The following is a 19,259-nucleotide window of genomic DNA, read 5'->3' on the forward strand; positions in this document are numbered from 1 at the left end:
ACAAAGTTAAAGTTTTCTTCTCACTTGACTTAAATCTGACCTAAATGCTGACAAGCAAATTGCTGCCTAAACTCTTTTGACCGTTGCTCCTTCAGTGAATTGCAGTTCTGATGCTCTTGAGTATGATTAAAATCATCTGCTTCCTAGTCTCAGTAAAATCTTTCTTTCTCTTTCTCTTTTGTGCAAACTGAAGTATTCATAGAGGACTTACATGATGATCAGGATGCTTGTTGTATCCATAGAGTATGCTACTTATATTTAAATGGCGGTTATAGTTTGCCCCATATTCTTTTCTCACAGTCGCAAGTGATATATGAGCAGTATCAGTAGTTAGAATTCTGAGTGAAGAGAAGAACAGTTGTCTGAAGGTAGATACAAGAAAACTTGTGAAGGTTTTAGAGAGATGTTCGTGTAGTTTGTCTTCAGGAACGTCTGGATACCTTTCACAGAGCTTTTCTGTACAGTTGTAGCAGAGGGACAGAATGACAATTTCACGAAATCTTTATTCTTCCAACAATGCTAGTTACACAGTTAAAATTTAGCCTAAGTAGATTGTATGAAATAAAGCAAAGGAGTGTATTAAATGTATTAAAATGAGGATCATGCACAGATCATTAAATATTTTCTTTCTCCTATGATCCATTTAGTTAGAATTATAAAATAGAGTGATTTTGTATGTGAAAATCTCTTCCCAAGGCTTTCATAAACATTTGTTTAAGCACAAAATAAAGCATGTGCGTATTACTAATGTACTCGTATATTTTAGTCTATTGGTATTGTGGTTTAGAAAATCATAGACTTGAAAACTGAAATAACTGATGTTGTGGATGTGTTACAGTTACTACGGATTTCAAAAGTTTACGACCCCTTAACTATTCTTATGGACTGGATCTCAGACCAACATCTTAGCAAAATAGAAATACAAGAAGAGAGAGAGGGCAGTGAGAAAGCTCAGTGTGCTAAAGAAAACTACACTCTAGAAAATTGTATGAAGGTAAAGGCATTTGAATTTGTTTAGGTTGAAATGTTAAGATTCTTTGTATTATTTCTGAGTGTAACAGGTCTGCCTGTTTTACACACGCTTTGAATACATGAATTAAAAGAAAACAGCAGTTAATCCTTCAGTATTAATTCCAACAGTGAGATGTAATAGATAATTTTTCATACAGATATTTATACAGATCATTTTTAAGGAAATGTGTAGTGTGCAGTCTGACCTTGAGATTCCACCTGTCTTTCTATTTTAAGTCACTTTTCTCAGCTGATAATTTATCTCGTGTTTTATCTGTAATACTGTATGTAATTCCTTTTTCCTAAGGAGATACACACGTCTAATTTAAAGTATTTTAGTGCTGATACTAGGTATTAAAAGTTCAAGTTATGTCTTATAAAAGATGATACCGTGCTATACTTGTAACGCTTTTTTGGGATACCGAGGCTTGGAAATCAGTGAAGCGTTCAGGAAATCTGCTTTTTCTGTTTGTTTGTTTGTTTGTTTAATTATTATTCTATCTAAAATTTGTAGCCCTTGGTATTAGACTTCAGAGCTTGAGCTCACACAATGTCTTTCCACTTTTTGTGTAAACCTGTGTAAAATGTAAATTCAGTATATAATTCTGTTACCTGTACCAGATCTGCCCAGTGAGTATTTGTACATGTAGTCTGTTAAACTCCGGGAATACGTTGATTTTAGTTTGGTTTAGTTTTGCTTAGTTTGCTTTTTACTTGTGGTTAGCTTGTACTGTAAGTTCGTATACTGCACGTAACTTTGCCATTCTGTATTTTTACAGCTTTTGCCTATGGTCACTGGACAGCTCCAGTGGATGCCATTTGTGGATCCTAAACTACATATGTCTGTGATTCAATTTATCTACTGGTCTCTAAGGCAGATAGACACTGGTAGTCAGGTAAATTCCCAAGAGATATTTTGTATTATAAATGAGTATGAAAAGTAGATATTTTCAGGGAGTATATATAAAAGAAACTTTGCTGTCTTTGCAAAGCATACATGCCTACCACAGATACATAGCAAATGAAAAACTAATTCTCACCAAATTAACTTTCTCACATTCGTTGTAATATTTTGCACCGTGTCTGTAAACATATTTTTGCACACATATGTGATCTTTGTTGCAGTAGTGTGTAGCATCTCAGAAATGGTATTTTCCATATGTGCTTACAAAACTTGTGAACTAGGAAAAGAAATATATTTTTGTTCGCTTTATGCATGAGATTTGTTGAAATTGATGGCAACGTGTGGCAAAGTAGCAAAGGTATTTTGATTTCTTTGTTCTCTACTCAGTGTCTAACTGAATAGAACTAAGCTGGTGGTTCCAGTGCTAATGAGAAGGTATTTTAAATGAGCTTGTTATTAAGTTTGATTCTGAAGTAATATTTCTGCACCGGTTTTTGAAAAGTCCAATACATCTTACCTGTACAGTATTCTTAAGGGTCATGTTTAGACCTTAGTTCTGTAAACGCTTTTGTAGGACCTAGCTTCAGGCATCTTCACAAAAGAGGGTAGTGTAGTAGGCAGCACTGATTAAAGCTGAGTTTGAACTGACTTTATTCTGGAACCAGAGGCAAATTAAATAATGTCAGCATATCAGGGGCCCTGACTACCTTGTTTCTTTGTGAAGTGTGTGTTGACTAGGCCCTGTGCTAATGTTGTTCAACTGCTTGTGGAACGCAAAGTAGTATCCCATGTACAGACTATATTGCAATACACGGTCACGACATCTGCTATTTAATATTTAATCCTTAGGGGAACATACGTACTTAGCAGACAGGATTTTCATGTATTTTAATGTTTACGCTAAATGTGCACGTTGTTTGAAACAGGATGCAAGCATGACAGCAACAATGGAGAGACTTGCAGAAGTTATTCTCAAAGGCGCAGTACAAAAGGGAAGCATGCAAAAATGGACTAAAAAGTCTACACGGAGTAAACCAAAAGCTGCACATTTCTTTAAAAGCTCCTCTATGCCTTTGAGGTTTCTGTCAACTTTAGTTGTGCTTAGAACAGCAAAACGAAGTAAGTTCTGGTTTTTATTATGTCTTTTTTAAATTATCTTTTTCTTTTTCTTTTTTTTTTTTTTTTTAAATCTTATTTTCAGGTATGTGCCCAGACAAAAAAACAAATGTACAAAATGCAGCAGTTCAATGATACTGTAGCATCTGTAATGCTTTAGTAGTAAAGGATGTTTTATTTGAATTTTACCACCTGATGAAGCATAATATAGGGAAGCAAGTATGAACCTTGCTATTATTCATGTCATAATTTGTGTGGTCATTTTAATATGCTTTATTTATGTCAGTGAGATCAACGTATTTTGTGACAAAGGGGAAAAGAGATGTTGGTAATTCTCTCAAGCAATCACCGTAGCAGTGATTTGTTTGTCAAGATCTGCACTGCATATAATGGTACAGCTAATTGCTCCTCAGTAAACTGAAATCAGTAGCAAATTCAGAACAGTTCTAGAATTTCATTGCTTTGTCAAAGTTTAATGTAAAGCTCATACTCTATCTAGCTCTTACCTCTCTGCTGTCTCCCCTTTTCTCCTACCAAGTCTGTCACTGCAAGTGGCTACCCATAAACATTATCAGCATTGAAGAATGCTACCATATGCTGATGCAGTATAGTAATGTATTTTGTTAACAGGCAAAAGCAAATGAGGTCGTACTTGTCTGGAGATATCGCAGTTCTTAGTGACTTTTGCTTCAGTTCATGAGAGTTACTCCGCTTGTGCAATTTCCAGGATGCCGTAGTATCTCTTCTCAGCAGCAGTTTCTTTAAAAACAAACAGGGCCTGAAAAGACAAAAAACGTTTTCTTTGAAGTGATGACAAAAATACTGACCTGTGCAGTATTTATACTGGTAGTACTTAGAATAAGTAGGATTTAAACATTCTGGAAGACCACCCTGTCACCATTAATAAACAAATACAGTATTTCAGCTGTTGGAGGGAAGAATCAGTGTATTTTCAATTTCAGTATCATATAGTTTCAGTCAGAATATTTTGGTGAAGCATGATTACCCTGAAATTGAAACTCACATTTCTAGAAATGTTTGATGAAAATGATGCAAATGAATTACAATACAAAAAAAGTACTTATTGCAGAGATTAACTATAAGCAGATGAAAGCTGTTGATCAGAATGAATCAGTTTAGCTTCTCATGGTCGGTTTTTACTGCGAGCCTATAGAACATGGAAAAAAATTACCTGTTAAATTTATGTTGAAACTTACCGTGTATGAATTTTCATCACTGACCACATGTCTAATGATCTAGCGATGACAAAGCAGCACATTCAGTTTAAACATATATATCCTGTTCCCTTCAAGATGCTAATATCCAGCAGATGGCACTGTAATTAAACTTTTGCTATGTGATAAATTTTTCCCTTACTCTTAATTTTCTGTGCTCCAGATGATCAATGCTATTCCAAGATATTGAGGAAGATTTGACATCATGAAATTAAGAAAACTGAATTGATTCACTTAATCTAAATTCTCTGAATAATTTAGTGTTCTCCAAAATGGATGCATATATAACGTGGATGCATATATAACTTAAACTACAGCTTTTTATGGAAAGGAATGTGAATAGTTGCTGTCATGGCAGTAATTGCAGTTATTCAGATGAATGAGCCTTTTACTCCTTTATTAGAGGCTTCCCAGATGTTGAAACCAATATAGTCCCAAACTATGCAGCTTGTGATTTCTTTTCTCTCTTAAGGAAGAGATTAGAAAGGTGTTATATTTGCAAATATATTTTGCTCAATTTGTGAGTTGTAACTTGTCTTTTTTTCCACTCACAACAATTTTTGTAAGGAATAAAAATAGGCAGAAGATGCATTTAAACAAATAAGTAAATTAATATTTTCAGCCATTTAATTTTTTTTTTTAATTAGTATATATCTGCAACAGTAACTCTTAGGATAAATATTCATGTATTTGTGATCATCTAATGGAACTGTGATTACATAATTTTTGTTATAAATGGCTCAGGATTCAATTTAGGATTAAATGAAAAATAGGATTTATTAAAAGAATATAAAGGAATAGAGGTAAGCAAACAGCGCTGGGTGCACCGGGAGTCTCCGCTCCACCAGGACGCACACCAGTTACATCAAGCAGCTGATTTTTATGCACCTAGACTAATACATATTCATTACTACTTCTAAAAAAGTAGATTATTATAATTAGCTTCCGGAGTCCGGTTCCTCCTACTGGAGCATGCGCATCAGTCTCCTCTGGGGGTCTCTAGGGGTCTTTCATGCTGAAGGCTCGTAGTCTTCCTCTCACCCTTTGCACTTACTTGGCACTATTCCAAGTTTATGGAACACTCTCTGTAAACTCTCCCAGGTCTTGTCTCCCAGCCGTCCTTCAGCTTCTTTTCTCTTCCTCTCAATCTCTTGGCCCCCCTGGCCAGATACCAAGGATCCCATAACAGTCACCAGCAGTCACCGGTTATTATCAGTTGTTCTAAAACTCCCAAACAGGTTGGCGATTCACGAGCAATTAAAACATTCTTTCCCAGCTATTCACAGTCATCTACATAACATCTATAGCAGTGTTAAATCAATCTCGACAGAGAAGACAGAAAAGAAAAACTGTAACTGTTAGAACTAGAAGTCAGGAATAACAAAAGCAAACAGGTTCATAAATTTAAGGAGTGTTTTCTGAAGACGTGATAAACTGACTGGAATGAGGGGGAGACCGGAGCACACTGCATCTGCGGTTCAAGAATTAAATTGCCAGTGCAAGGCCCAGAGGCAGGCAGGATTCAAACAGAATTATTACATTATTACGGACTTATTTATTTATGGACACGAATTTATGGACACGAATTGGAATTGTTAAAACATTCCTCACAATCCCTTATCTTCTTTTTAATATCCCCAATTCGTGTCTCTTCTGTTATTAATAATTGGATTTCATCAGTTTGTTCTTGGTTTGTTCTCCAATCCTTAAGCATCATAATTGACATGTTCCCTTCCTTTCTTAATGAAGTTATTACCAATGTACTATTTATCACCCGGCGTATTAATAATGTAAAACAAGGTATCATACAAGGTACAAATAATAAGGTCATTACACTACATAACAAAAAAAATAACATTCTTCTAACCCATGGTCCACCAGGCAGCCATGAAAATAAATCCCATTCCATATCCTTCCAGGTTTGTGTTGGGACGTGGGCTAATTTTCTAATTTCCTTGGTTATCTTTTTAACTACTTTTCCATTATCGTCAATTCGTAAGCAACAATTAGAATAATTTAGTTTACCACACACACCCCCTTCTTCTGCTAGTAAATAGTCTAAGACCATTCTATGTTGGAAAATAGCATTCCTCATCTGGGTAGATTGGTCAGCTAAGAGATCCAGAGCTGTTGCTGTTTGATTAGTTATTAATTCGAGAACTGCTTGTAACCTAATTATGCGATTCAAATTATAAATAGGTTCTCGAGCTCCAGATATTACCTCATTTGGATTCCATGTAGCTGGTCCATAATATTGTATGATTCTTTCAGGAGGCCATTCGTTTTCTCTCCATTTTTGAGCACTACCTCCGGCTAAAGAGGTATCAATGTATCGTTTCTCCCTATCAATATCAATATCATCATATAATTTTATTCCCAAGTGATTCCCTTGTATTTGAGATAATAAAAAGAATAAAGGTCTTATGTATCCCACGTAGCATACTCCTGACCAATCTTTTGGTAGCCTTTTGTAGGCCCGTTTGCCACATATCCAATAATGTCCTTTTAAAGCCCACACCCCATTTGGAAAAGGACCGTCCCACTCCTTTTTATTTCTTGGGGCATGAAAATACAAGGTGTTCTCATTACCAAGAGGCCCCGTTACAATGTTTGCCTCATTAATGCTTGTATACATACACTTCCAAGCCCCCGCACTAGATTCCCACTCACAATTACAACTAATTTCTCCTTCACGATTTGTCATATTACGAGCTGACCAGAAATGTTTAAAAGAAACTTGTGTCCCATTCTCATTTTGCCACCTCCAGCGGTAGACTTTTACCACATGCTGTTCATTGGTGGTGTTATCACGCTGACAACTCAAAATTTGAACGTCAAATTGTCCTTTTGATTGTGCTCTTGCCATGGCTTTACACCCAGGCCCAAAAAATTCCTTCGATGAGCATCTCAGCCAAGTCCCGTTTTTTAGCTGGACATGTGTGGTATTCCATTTCCCTTTACTTGCTGTACAGTTTATAGGTCCACATTCAGGATCAGTACATTCATATCCAGGGGACAGAGTCCATTTACAAATGCTTTCTCCTACTTTTACTGTTCCTGTTCGGTTTAAACAATATATACCTTTTCTTGATGAATGCAATTGCCACGGGTCCTCCTCCTCTTTCCAGAACTGTGTTCCATCATGAACCTCACTCAAATTACTAACCCACCACTTAGGTTCGACTGGGCCAGCTACCCAAGGCCAACTTTCAGCTTCTCCTGGTCCTCCACAAACCCAGCAATTGCTAAGATTAAAAGCCTTAGCCACTTCCTCCCCCAAAATAAAAAAATTATTTCCATGGCTCAATTGCCCTTGTAAGAATAGTACCAGGAAGTATAACATCCTTCTGCGTCGTCCAGCGAGTATCGTAAAGGTGTGAGAAATGCCTTGGGGTTGGATCCACCTCCAGAATCTGTTTAAACTCGTGTCACTGTTCGGCTTTCGAGAGTGATTCAGCTCCTGGAAAACTAATTACAATAGGTTAAAAAAACAACAAAATTCTTACTATATACATACATTTTCCGTTTTCTCATTTGTTTCTTTCTCTGGGACAGCTTGATTTCAGTGCGGGAGAAGTCCGGTAGAGGCCCTCACACTCGGCAGTCAATACCCATAGGGGTTGCCTCCCTCGGTAGACTATACACACCGCAGTGGAGAGACCCGCCCCGGTCTTGCCTTCTCACCTTTCTTCATTGCGGGCTTGCTTGTCCCCTTCTTCTGGTGTTTCATGTAAAGCATGCCCTATTTCCGGAATATTAGTTCTTTTTAGTTTTAATTTCAGTTCCCCAGGAGCGGACTCAACCCTCCAAGTTTTGGTATTTATTGGTCCTTTTACTCTGGATGCATGGGTCCAACCCCTTTCTGCTGTTCTCACAGCTGTTTCGGTGGTAAGTAAAACAAGGTACGGTCCCTCCCACCGGGGCTGTAAAGATTCTTCTTTCCAAGTTTTTATTAAAACCTCGTCCCCTGGTTGTATTTTATGGATAGCAAATCCTAAAGGTGGTGTTTGAACCAGTATTCCAATTTCTCTTAGTTCTTGCAACCTTTTCCCAATAGTAATTATATATTTCTGGATACTACGATCTTCAACTACATTGTCTCCCAGAGGCATTCCCTGTGAATAAGGCATACCATATAACATTTCATATGGTGATAATCCAGTCTCACTGTGTGATTTAGTTCTTATGTTTAAAAGTGCCAATGGTAAACATCGAGTCCAAGGCATTTGTGTCTCAACCATTAATTTAGCCAATTGCTGTTTTATTGTTTGATTCATTCTCTCTACTTTCCCTGAGCTTTGTGGGTGCCACGGAGTATGATATTCCCACTGAATACCTAATGATTGACATAATAATTTTATTATTTTAGAAGTAAAGTGTGTGCCTTGGTCAGAATCAATGTACTGGATTATCCCATATCTAGGTATCAGGTGTTCCAATAAAATTTTTGTCACCACTTGTGCCGTAGCTCGTGCCACAGGATAAGCTTCTACCCATTGTGTTAAATGATCCACAATTACCAATAAATACTTGATCCTCCCTACTTTAGGTAATTCGGTAAAATCAACTTGTACTCTCTCAAAAGGCCGATATGCTGTTTTTCTCCCTCCCGCTGCCGCCTGTCGGAATATTTTCTTATTTATTTTCTGACAAGTTAAACAACCTTGTGTGACTTGCTTTGCTATTTCAAAAACCCCTATACAACCAAATTGTTTAAGTAAATGATTACTTAGTGCTCTTGTACCCCAGTGTGTTTGTGTATGCAAACGTTCCAATATTTGTCTTGCATAAGCCTTCGGTAACATCTCTCGTCCGTCTGGCAATGTCCATTTTCCTCGTTCTAATTTAGCACCTATTTTTTCCAGTTTTGTTCGTTCTTCAGGAGTGAACCTCTTTTCTTCTTCTTCTTTTTCTTCTTCCTGTCTTTCTTCTTCCTGTACTATATTGATTTTAGCAGCCTGAATTCTTAAAGCTGCTTCTTGAGCTTCTTTATCTGCTAGATTATTTCCCCTAGTGTGATATTCCAATCCTTTCTGGTGCCCTCTTACATGTACTACTGCTATTTCTTTAGGTTCCCTTAATGCTTTTAAAATTTTCCTTATTAATTCTTGATGTATAAGATTTTTCCCTTGCGTATTAATTAAACCTCTTTCCTCCCAAATCTTTCCAAAGGTGTGAACCACTCCATATGCATATTTAGAATCTGTATATATAGTTCCACTTTTTCCCTTCAATAGCTCCAGGGCCCTGTGTAGGGCATACAGCTCGCAAGCCTGAGCTGACCACGATGGACTCAGGGGGCCTGATTCCACAGATTCTAGGTGTTTATTAATTATGGCATATCCTGATTTTCTTTTTCCTTCTACTACTCTAGAGGAACCGTCTATGAATAGTATCTCCCCCTTCTCTAATTCAGTATCTCTCAAATCAGGTCTTACTTTAGTCTGGGTCTCAATTACCTCCAGACAATTATGTTGTAATTCCTCTGATGGTTTTCCAAATAAAAATTGTGCTGGGCTCTGAGCAGAAGTTACCTTCAGTTCTAAATCAGGGGAGTCAATTAGTATAGCTTCATACTTTAGGATCCGACTGTCTGTTAACCATTTCTCCGCTCTCTGTTGTAAGACGCTTCTGACATTGTGTGGAGTGTACACTTTTAAGGGGGCACTGAAAGTAATCTTTCTCACTTCTTCTATTAATAATGCTGTAGCGACCAAAGCTTGAAGACAAGCAGGCCACCCCCTGCTTACTGGATCAAGTAATTTAGAACAATACCCCACGGGTTTTTTAATTCCTGCCCATTCTTGAGTAAGGACTCCATATGCTGTCTGATTTGATGTGTTCACAAAGAGATAAAAGGGTTTCTCTAGATCTGGGAGACTTAGTACAGGTGCTTGTATTAATGCTTTTTTTATTTCTTCAAATTTTTGGTCATCTTCTGCGGACCACTTAAATTGATCATCAATTAATTTCTCATATAAAAATTTAACCTTCTCACTATAGCTTTCAAGCCACGGTCTACAATATCCTAATAATCCCAATGTTTGCCGAATTTCCTTTTTAGTTCGTGGGGGTCTTAAGGAGAGGATCCCGGATACCCTGTCAGGATCCAATTTCTTTTCTCCTCTGCTCAACCAGTGTCCTAAGTATTTTACCTCCTGTTCCACAAATTGTAACTTTGACCGAGACACCTTTAATCCCTTTTCCCCTAGGAAATTTAACAAATCAATAGTAGCTTTTCGGGTTCCTTCTTCAGTCTCTCCAGCTATTAATAAATCATCCACATATTGCAACAACTTTACCTCCCCGGGTAATGTGAAATCTTGTAAAACTTTCTCCAAAGTTTGACCAAATAGATTTGGTGACTCAGTGAAACCTTGTGGTAGCACGGTCCACCTTAATTGTTGTTTTCGTCCCGTTTCCGGGTCTTCCCATTCAAAAGCAAAATAATCCCTGGAATTTTCATCTAAAGGACAGGTCCAAAAGGCATCTTTTAGATCTATTACGCTATACCAAGTATATTTGGGAGAGATGTGACTCAGCAGAGTGTAAGGATTTGCTACCACAGGGAATTTAGTGATTGTTCGCTGATTTACAGCTCTCAAATCCTGTACCATTCTGTACGACCCATCCGATTTTTTTACAGGGAGGATGGGTGTATTGTGAGGTGACATACATGGTTCTAAAGTCCCTTCTTCCAAAAGTCTATCAACTATGGGTTTTAATCCCCTTCGACCCTCCATTGGTATAGGGTATTGTTTAATTCGAATAGGACGATGTGGATCCATTATTTGCACATTTATGGGGTCCATTCTCATTTTTCCAATTTCCCCTTCCTTATACCACACTGAAGGGTTAATAACCTCTTCATCTTTTTGTGTTAAAGTGTATAATTTAATTTGCAATTTATCCCCTTGACTTTGAATGCTTAAGTTTAATTTTAAAATCAGATCCCTTCCCAGTAAATTGTACTCCGCTTCAGGGAGCAGAAGTAAATCATTAAGACAAATCTTTTGATCAGTTTCTATTTCCACATCTTTTAAAACAGGAACCTTAAAAGGCTCTCCTTTTGCCCCTATTACAGACGTGTAATTTTTCCCTTCTTTTATCCCCTCTGGGAGTTTTTGAATAGTGGATCTTTCAGCTCCCGTGTCTACTAAAAATAGTACTTCTTCTTTTTGGGGACCAATTAATAATTTTATCAAGGGCTCTGTTGATGTTGAAGTCCCCAGAAGATATAGCCCCTGACACCCCTATTCTTCTTTAAACATTTTCTCGTCTTGTTCCCGCTTACGGCAATTCTTCTGCAAATGTCCCTTCTTTTGACAATAGTAACAAGCGGGGATCACTGAATTCCCTTGAGACGGCTGACCTCTAGGGGCTTCTTCGATACTTCTTCTCTTTTCCCTCTCTCCTGACAAGGGTTTTTTCTGACTCTCTTTTATTGCTGCTACAAAGATCTTGGCTTTTGTTTTTTGTTTCTCCTCATCTCTCCTGACATATACTTTTTGCGCTTCTCTAAGTAACTCTTCTAATCCTCTCTCTTGCCAGTTTTCTAGCTTTTCTAATTTCCTTCTTATGTCCCCCCAGGATTTGGCTACGAATTGTGTTCTAAGAAGTGCGGTTCCAATTGCTGTATTCGGATCGATCCCTGAATACATTTGCAGGCTTTTCTTTAATCTCTCCAACCATTCCGTTGGAGGTTCCTCTTTTCCTTGGTGTTCATTGAATGCTTTATTAATGTTTTTTCCTCGTGGAACCGCTTCTCTTATTCCTTGTATAATTATTGTTCTCAAATCTCTCATATTTTGTCTCCCCTGGGGTTGCTGGTGGTCCCAGTGGGGATCCACATTTGGCCATTTTTGATCTCCTGGGGGTCCTGCTTGATTTTGTCTTTCCCAAATTCTCATTCCAGCTTGCCTGATCATTCCCCTTTCCTCAGCAGTAAATAAAATGCCTAAAATGGATTGTATTTCTTCCCAGGTATAAGTGTTAGGACCCAGGAATTGATCTAGTTTTTCGGCTACTCCGAGGGGGTCATTTAACAGGGTCCCCATCTCTTTTCTAAAAGTTCTCACCTCTGTGGTGTTTAAAGGGACTGCCACAAACCCAATACCTCCCTGATTGCCTCCAAGAGGTACTTCTCTTAATGGATATAGAGGGGTTTCCTCAGATACGGCAGTCTTACTTCTTGTGCATGCAGCCGGAGGCAGATCTAACTCTGGTGCTGTTTGTGCTGGAGGCAGAGGCCTCGGGGGCCTTGGCCGCACTGCCGGAGATATTACCGGTACCGGAGGGGGAGCAGGGGGAGCCGGGAGGGTGTTATTAGGACCCAGAGGTGGTAAATTATCCAACGGCTCCCATTCATCATTCTTTTCTTTCTCCTGCTTTTCCTCTCCTCCAGAATCCTCCTTCGTTTTTGTTTTTAGTGCAAATATTGAGGCTGGACGTGAAGTCCTAACCCACAATTCTGCGTACTCACTTTCTTCCTGACAGAAAGGTTCTTTTAAATTAACGTATATATTCAAAGCCTGACAAATCCAATCATCAAAAGATCCAAAAACAGGCCAGAAAACATGTGGTCTTAAAGGTTTTTTTGGCCATTCCATCATACAGTACTGAACCAATTTTACTTTATTTTTCCCTTTTCTGGGGCCCCTATTGTTCCAATTTCCAATCATTATTCCTAATGGACTTTCTGGTGGTATGTCTGGTATTTCGCTCCCTTTCTGGTCCTTGGTCTTCGATTTTATTTGACCCATCTGGGAATTTTACTAGTGGCAATTCCCACAGCCCTTGGTTGCCTGGTGAGAGTGTCTTGCAGGGGGTTTAGGACCTATCACCCACCCACGTATCCCTCTTCTCACCAGCCCAGCCCCCCCGACAGGAGATCAGAACCAGTGAGAAAACAAAAAGACCTCCACGCTGACTTTAGAAGTCTCAGTTACACTCTCACACAAAAACTGGCAACCGTACCTTTACCCAACCGGACGGTATCTTACGAATCAGTCGTCTTCGTCCAGACTGTCCAGACTCCAATCGGACGGTATCCACCAGCGTCTTCGTCTGGGATCGAACCAGACGGTATCCAAACGACTGTCGTCTTCGTCCGGTTTGATCCCGGACACCGGAATCCAACCAAACGGTATCCAAACGACTCTGTCGTCTTCGTCCGGATCTTCGCGCGCAGAATTACGGGCAAAAAACAGCCGGCAACAAGGGAGCTCAAAAAAAATCAAATTCTTTGCTTACCTTTATTCAGGTTCAGGATGGCATTAGTCCCGATCTGACTCAAACAGGAGCCACCAAATGGTGGGGCGCCTCTCCTAGATTAAATCAGAATTCAGGAACTATAGCCATCCCGGACGAGCCCCCAAATTGTTATAAATGGCTCAGGATTCAATTTAGGATTAAATGAAAAATAGGATTTATTAAAAGAATATAAAGGAATAGAGGTAAGCAAACAGCGCTGGGTGCACCGGGAGTCTCCGCTCCACCAGGACGCACACCAGTTACATCAAGCAGCTGATTTTTATGCACCTAGACTAATACATATTCATTACTACTTCTAAAAAAGTAGATTATTATAATTAGCTTCCGGAGTCCGGTTCCTCCTACTGGAGCATGCGCATCAGTCTCCTCTGGGGGTCTCTAGGGGTCTTTCATGCTGAAGGCTCGTAGTCTTCCTCTCACCCTTTGCACTTACTTGGCACTATTCCAAGTTTATGGAACACTCTCTGTAAACTCTCCCAGGTCTTGTCTCCCAGCCGTCCTTCAGCTTCTTTTCTCTTCCTCTCAATCTCTTGGCCCCCCTGGCCAGATACCAAGGATCCCATAACAGTCACCAGCAGTCACCGGTTATTATCAGTTGTTCTAAAACTCCCAAACAGGTTGGCGATTCACGAGCAATTAAAACATTCTTTCCCAGCTATTCACAGTCATCTACATAACATCTATAGCAGTGTTAAATCAATCTCGACAGAGAAGACAGAAAAGAAAAACTGTAACTGTTAGAACTAGAAGTCAGGAATAACAAAAGCAAACAGGTTCATAAATTTAAGGAGTGTTTTCTGAAGACGTGATAAACTGACTGGAATGAGGGGGAGACCGGAGCACACTGCATCTGCGGTTCAAGAATTAAATTGCCAGTGCAAGGCCCAGAGGCAGGCAGGATTCAAACAGAATTATTACATTATTACGGACTTATTTATTTATGGACACGAATTTATGGACACGAATTGGAATTGTTAAAACATTCCTCACATTTTTATTCCCTGTTTTCTGTTATCTTTCAGTGGATTACCTGACTCAGGCATTTCATTCCCTTTGCGTGGACTTGAAGACAGATGAAGGAAAGATCTTATTTTTGCAATACCGATGTGTGCCTATCATACTAAGCCACTTAACTATATCCAAAAAATGTCTCCTTTTTATTGCACTTAATACATTAGTTGAGATGGCCATGAACAACGATAAAAGTGAGTAATTGAAAAAAATACATACAAAGTTATGATGAAAGTAGGTGAGGTAAGCATAAATACCAAATCAAAAATAACGTGCTGCTTCTCTATAAATAACCTGATCTAGCATTAGCATTCATTTGTGTCATTTAAATTCATTAGAGATATAAAGTATGTTTCTGAATTGTCCGTCTCTTCTCACTGTCAGCATCCAAGCTTTACATCTTGTCCTGGTTGCTTTCTTAGTGGTGTGATTTTTTTTGATGTTTAGTTTAGCTTTTCTGTTTATTCCACTGGTTTACCTTGCTGATGTTTTGCCAATGAGTAATTTTCTTTTGAAGTAAGGCTGTGCCAGGGCAGCCATTTCATGAAATCCTGTTAGCAGGTGGAGATAAAATAAATAAATAAATAAATAAATAAACTTTTATCTTTTTTTACCCCCCTAATGTGAACAGCTCACCCCTAGCCATTTTTCACTTTAAAGTAATTGGAAATGGCACATCTGTAAGGGATGGTTATGTTTCAATGAGTTGTACTGTGGTGTGGTCCTATAAAAGGGTTAATAGTCTCCTTCACAGTGGTTTTCCAGGTGACACAGGCAAAGAATCAGTTGATAACAATCTGGATGAACACACAAGTAGTGAGCCATTCCAGTGTCATGTGGAACAATCCTTGTTAATTTTCTTAAAATAAAAAGTATTCATTGTTTTTTGGAACAGAAAAGGGAAGGAGAAGGGACTGCTGCTATTTGTGAAATGTATATTGTTGGCTTGGGGTATTTTGTTACCATGTACTATAGGGGCAAAAACAGAAACCATGTTTGACTTGGGATGGAACAACGTTGAGTTAGAAGGCATTTTGTAGTGAGATAAGTGGCAGAAAGATTTACCTGATGTTGTTTTCATCCTTTTTAAGACCGTGTGGTTAGTTTATCTATTTATTTTTTTTACACTAAAGTATTTCTAATCATCATAATTTTGATCGGTATAGTAACTGGGAAAGAAAAACCTAAGCAGGGTTGATGGTATCTGACATTACTTTGAAGAAAAATTCCACTAACAGTACATGTTCTGTTATCTAGTAGTAGTCATTTCGATCTGCTGGATGCCTAGATTTGGAAGAATAATGGAGATAAATTGTGACAAGTTCACATTTTGCCATGTTGCTTGTAACCTTGTTGCATGTCAAATGTAACCGTTCAGGTATTGGTACCATCTGTTTCCTATCTATACGTAGTATCTTAATGACAAATTAGAATTAATAGTCTTATTGCTGTTCATCTTTACTGGCACGCAGCTTTTCATGTACCACATCCCTGTTTGGTTCAGGTGTTTCACATCCAGAATCCTGTCAATCTGTCTTGTTATAAAGGTAGTTCCTGGCTTCCAAGGTGTAGGTTTTTGTTCTGGTCTTTTCTGATCTTTGTAAACTTCTGTTCAGTCCAACTTACTTCTGTGACATAAGGAATCCTGTTCTGTTTTTAACCTTTTTTATTGCTTTTTTTTGTGTGTGTATGTTTGTGATGGTCATTTAAGAATGATGGTGGCCTCCCGTACATCCTGTGTCATAGCTGCGTGAAGGTCTTGCACATCTAGGAAGCTGAAGAACAATTGATACCATCCTGAGGTCAACATGTACTGGGTGATGGGCTGGACCTGTCCTTGGGCTCTCTTAACTCGGGGTCACCCACGAAGGCATCCACACTCGAGGGGCCTTGCACTGACTGTTACCTCGCCTGCCCTCCGTTGTGCTATAACCACTGGCTCTTACCAGGCCCAGCTGTTGACGACGAGAATCAGTTAAACTCAGCAAATGGTTCCAATCTTGCCAGTGACTGTGTAAGAGACAGCAGCTCATCAGCAAGCTGTTCAGTGTAGTTACTGGTTCTTTTTCTGTGGTCCTTATGTAACTTTTCCACGAGCTAACTCTCTATCACTCTGTTGGGTTGGTCCGCTCTCCTGGCAGATCCACATGCAATTAGAAACGAGGCAAAACCGTAATGGTTAATTTGTTAAAACATGAACTTCAAGCTGGTGTTCCTGACAGTCTTCATTTTCTGAGGTGACAGAGCTTTAGCTATAAAACAGAAATTTCTGAATGACAATAGCTGGTGAGACTTGATGCTGTGAGTGACTGATCACTTTGAGGGTAAATTTCAGATGAGTTCTGTCAACAGTGATAAATTGCTCATTGTTCATTACAGTCTACCAATGAAGTTAAGTTAATGTAACTACCAAATGCTGCAATTTTTTATGGCTCCTATGGGAGGCTTTTGCAGATTATTTAAAATTGTGTCAAATCCTAACCGGATAGATTCCAAGTTAGTTTTTCTACAGTAGTTAATAAAAACAAAATCTGTGCAGAGATGATGCAGAAAAATATGTAAAAATACACAGTTTTTATTCTTCTAGTTCATCAGATAGACAGGCATTTAAATTATATGCTTATTTTGTACATTTGTGATGATTTAAAATCTATTCTGCAAAAGCTTATTTGAAATGAATATATAAAATGAATAGATAAACAATGTAGGAAAAATCTCTTTAAATGCATGTCTTTATCAGTTTGCTTTCATGTGATTGAACTTTGTGAAACTTGAGGTATTATTTCCACTTTGGCTCTTCTGCTTTATGGTAAAATTCCCTCAGCGTATTTTTTATATTGTTTTATAAACCTCACAGTTAAAACATTTTACAGTGTATCTGTATGTATATGTGTGTGTATATATATTAATAAAGTTTTCTTCAGATACCTTAAGACCGGTATTTTTAATAATAAAATAATACAGTATTATTGAGACCAGTAAGAACAAGCCAGCAAAGAAATGCCCAAGTAAGCAGAATATGGTATTTGTTTACACCTACAAAAAGGAATTTAAGGCATTTTTAGATATTTATAGGAATAAATTGTAGGACCTCCTTCTTCTACAGTAAAAGTAGAATAATATTACAATAACTATTAATTTAATGGCATATTCTAAGTAACTATATCCTGGGGCATACCAAGTGTGTTTATACGCTAAGGGCAGAGTGCAGTGAATAGTGACTTGTTTTGTTGGATTCCTAACAAATGTGTTCAGTTCTGTGACCTATTAAATCGGTACTTATGTTCTTTATGGTGTTGCTCTAAATCAGTCTGTACTATTAGAATCAAGAGTGAAATAACACAAGGGAACAGATTTTACTTTATTCTGAATTGACTAAGTTTTGGGGAGCAGGATAAATAGAAAAGATTATACTATATGGCCATGTTTAAAAATTATCCAGCATTTTACAGGAATTGTTTTGATATTCAGGTGTTCTTATCCAACTCTGACCTCTCAATTACGATTCTGCCTGTCTTGAAACGGTACGGTGACAGTTTTGATAATGAAAAGCTGTCTAGTCATCAGTGTCTACATGTACTATTTCCGTACGTCATTTTGCAGCAGCTTAAAATATTTCCTTGTCAGTTTTTTTAGCATAGCTTAGTGTTCTCCTCATGTCATCATAAGAAAAGGAGCATTGAATAAACATGTTGAAGATGAGATTTTTTTATCTGAGTTTAAAATTGCTCAGTGTCCTGTTTTCCTTTGTTCTCAAGGGAATAGGCCTTGTTTTAATACCACAAGTGCTGGTAATATCAGAATTCTTAGGAACTTGGGTGAGTTTTGTTCGCGGTTTTACCTGATTTTTGCATCACATGCCTAGAATATACCCAGTTAGTACATTGTTCTCATGGTTGCACAGCATGAGGCGCATATAAAACCCTCAAAAGCTATAAATCAATGATTTAGTTTTCCATGAGCCAAGTGCTGTGATTAAACTTTTTAACTATTTTCTTTTACAGTTTACTTAAAGATTTTCCTGGAAGACTGCAGTAATGAACGCTTTTTCCATACTTTGGCTGCATTGCTTCAGAATCGCGACCTAGACATTTCGATTTTGGAAAGGATTTGTTTTATATTACAGAAAGTCTCTGAAATAAAGTAATCCTTTACTACCGTTTTTCTGTTAATTGCCATTAGATCACTGAACTTGGGGACCTTTCTCTTTTTTTAAAAGCGCATCTCTGTTTTGACGTTCATTTGCTCCAATACAAATAATGCTGGACTTTCATTGTTAGCAATTATGTTTAAAATGTTTGTCACAGATATGTAAGATGAATCTCTCAATTTGCCTATATATCTGTGTAGTTCAGAATATGAACTAAAAAATAACTAGCCTAAAGAACATATATTCCTCATTTATTTAGATGACGAGAATGCTTAGAAGAAAACCCTTCTTTTCTTCCCCCGACCTTCGGTTTTACTGAGTTACTTGGTAAAAATGTCCTCTGAAAATTGTTTTGTATGTGACTTAAATTTCAGTTTTGTCAATTTTCATCTCTATCAAAACAAACAAACAAAACAAACAAAAAAACAACACACGGTTTAAAGTCTTGAGCCATTTAAGACTTTGGGGGAATGTTAACCTTTACAGAATAGGTTTCTGTTGCTTACTGGTTACTAATTTATTATAACAAAGAGCTTCAGCATGTCAGTGGTAGAATGCT

At 38.0% G+C, this 19,259-nt stretch overlaps 1 protein-coding gene and 1 long non-coding RNA gene across 2 annotated transcripts; one reads left to right on the forward strand and one right to left on the reverse strand.

Moving 5' to 3' along the window:
* The first annotated feature begins 134 nt into the window (after nt 1-134).
* LOC140002370 (coiled-coil domain-containing protein 138-like) lies at nt 135-18,712 on the forward strand. The gene is made up of 5 exons (XM_072036797.1): nt 135-994; nt 1,791-1,907; nt 2,842-3,034; nt 14,562-14,744; nt 18,555-18,712. Exons 1-5 carry the CDS (start codon nt 881-883, stop codon nt 18,695-18,697), a joined length of 750 nt encoding a protein of 249 aa, XP_071892898.1. The 5' UTR covers nt 135-880; the 3' UTR covers nt 18,698-18,712.
* On the reverse strand, nt 5,838-14,527 carry LOC113842184 (uncharacterized). Its single transcript, XR_011808739.1, has 2 exons — nt 13,243-14,527; nt 5,838-7,734 (listed from the first exon to the last, which is right to left on the reverse strand). It is a non-coding gene; the product is annotated as an uncharacterized lncRNA (long non-coding RNA).
* Nucleotides 18,713-19,259: the final 547 nt, after the last annotated feature.

The sequence above is a fragment of the Anas platyrhynchos genome, chromosome 4 (genome assembly GCF_047663525.1).
Source record: "Anas platyrhynchos isolate ZD024472 breed Pekin duck chromosome 4, IASCAAS_PekinDuck_T2T, whole genome shotgun sequence".
Taxonomy (NCBI): Eukaryota; Metazoa; Chordata; class Aves; order Anseriformes; family Anatidae; genus Anas; species Anas platyrhynchos.

Bases quoted from the DNA above. Each gene is read 5' to 3' on its own strand.
- LOC140002370 (XM_072036797.1), top strand. From the start codon at position 881: ATGGACTGGATCTCAGACCAACATCTTAGCAAAATAGAAATACAAGAA. The intron at 995-1,790 runs GTAAAGGCATTT...GTATTTTTACAG, and splicing joins CTCTAGAAAATTGTATGAAG to CTTTTGCCTATGGTCACTGG. The intron at 3,035-14,561 runs GTAAGTTCTGGT...GTTATCTTTCAG, and splicing joins GCTTAGAACAGCAAAACGAA to TGGATTACCTGACTCAGGCA.